The 1,812-nt window shown below is 63.0% G+C and overlaps 1 protein-coding gene across 1 annotated transcript in view; it reads right to left on the reverse strand.

Annotated features, from left to right (window-relative positions):
• MUS81 (MUS81 structure-specific endonuclease subunit) overlaps nucleotides 1–1,806 on the reverse strand; it is a 3,276-nt gene extending 1,470 nt beyond the window's left edge. The window contains exons 1-2 of the mRNA XM_015851182.1: nucleotides 1,690–1,806; nucleotides 10–110 (exon numbers count right to left, since the gene is read on the reverse strand). Coding sequence (XP_015706668.1) covers nucleotides 10–110; nucleotides 1,690–1,768 — 180 coding nt within the window. The 5' untranslated portion in view covers nucleotides 1,769–1,806. The remainder of the gene's footprint in view (nucleotides 1–9; nucleotides 111–1,689) is intronic.
• Nucleotides 1,807–1,812: the final 6 nt, after the last annotated feature.

The following is a 1,812-nucleotide window of genomic DNA, read 5'->3' on the forward strand; positions in this document are numbered from 1 at the left end:
ATTCCCCACCTTCTGCTCCTTGTACCTCCCATCAACGAGGCTCTGACAAAGATCCGCCGCCGTTTTCCTCTCCACCACCACGTCCAGCACCAGCTCGTGGGGGGGGCGGCCTAAAAAAGAGGAGGGGTCCACACAAAGCCCCGCCCACCACCCACAAACCCCGCCCACCGACCAATCACATCGCGTTATAGCCCTGTCCGTCAACCCAAGCCCCGCCCACCCCCGCCCACCACCTAAACCACGCCCCCTCGCCGTAGCCCCGCCCACTTCCATGCAAATCACAAGCCACGCCCACAGCCCCAACCAATCAGGCACAAGCCCCGCTCACCACACAGACCACGCCCACCGTGTACCCATATATGGGCTGGGAGCCCACCCACAACCCCAATTAGCATAAAGGGGCGTGGCCTCACATAGCCCCGCCCACACACAATGTAAAACACATACCACCTTAGGCCCCGCCCCCACCCTCGGAAGCCCCGCCCACCAAAAGCCCCGCCCACCAGAAAGACCTGCCAATCATAAGCCCCTCCCACTCCAAGCCCCGCCCACTCTAAGCCCTGCCCACCAGAAGCCCTGCCAATCATAAGCCCCGCCCACTCCAAGCCATACCCACTTTAAGCCCCTCCCACTGTAAGCCCCGCCCACTGTAAGCCCCGCCCACTGTAAGCTCCGCCAATCATAACCCCCACTCTAAGCCCCGCCCACCATAAACCCCGCCCACTTCAAGCCCCGCCCCCCTCAAAAGCCCCACCCACCAGAACGACCTGTCAATCATAAGCCCCGCCCACTCTAAACCCCTCTCACCAGAAAGACCTGCCAATCATAAGCCCCGCCCACTCCAAGCCCCACCCACCAGAAAGACCCGTCAATCATAAACCCCATCCAATCTAAGCCCCTCCCACCATAAGCCCCGCCCAATCGAAGCCCCGCCCACTCCAAGCCCTGCCCAATCTAAGCCCCTCCCACCATGAGCCCCGCCCACTCCAAGCCCCACCCACCAGAAAGACCAGTCAATCATAAGCCCCGCCCACTCTAAGCCCCGCCCACCATAAGCCCATCCCACTCCAAGCCCCTCCCACTCTAAGCTCCTCCCAACATAAGCCCCGCCCACTCCAAGCTCCGCTCAGCAGAAAGACCTGCCAATCATAAGCCCCTCCCACTCCAAGCCCCTCCCAGTCCAAGCCCCACCCACTCTAAGCCCCGCCCTGCCCCAAGCCCCGCCCACTCTAAGCCCTGCCGACCATAAGCCCCGCCCATTCTAAGGCCCACCCACTCCAAGCCCCGCCCACCAGAAAGACCAGCCAATTATAAACCCCACCCACTCTAAGCCCCGCCCACTCTAAGCCCCTCCCATCCTTAGACCCTCCCACTTTAAGACCCGCCCACTCCAAGCCCTGCTCACCAGAAAGACCTGCCAATCATAAGCCCCTCCCACTGTAAGCCCCGCCCACCAGAAGCCCTGCCAATCATAAGCCCCGCCCACTCCGAACCCCACCCACTCCAAGCCACGCCCACCACAAAGCCCCGCCCACACTGAGCCCCGCCAATTGGAAGCCCCGCCCCATCAGAAGCTCCGCCCACATTAAGCCCCGCCCTCTCTAAGCCACACAAAGCCACGATCTAAGCCCCACCCACTCCAAGCCCCGCCCCCAACCATAAGCCCCGCCCACCCTAAGCCCCGCCCACCTTCTGGGTGGTCCTTCTCCCTGGCCACCCACATGAAGTCCCCCACGGGCAGACGTCTCAGCTCCACTCGCTGCCCCATGGCCGACAATGGGGGCAGCGCCCCACGGACACGGCCTGAGCTGT

This window comes from Coturnix japonica, unplaced genomic scaffold, assembly GCF_001577835.2.
Source record: "Coturnix japonica isolate 7356 unplaced genomic scaffold, Coturnix japonica 2.1 chrUnrandom755, whole genome shotgun sequence".
NCBI lineage: Eukaryota > Metazoa > Chordata > Aves > Galliformes > Phasianidae > Coturnix > Coturnix japonica.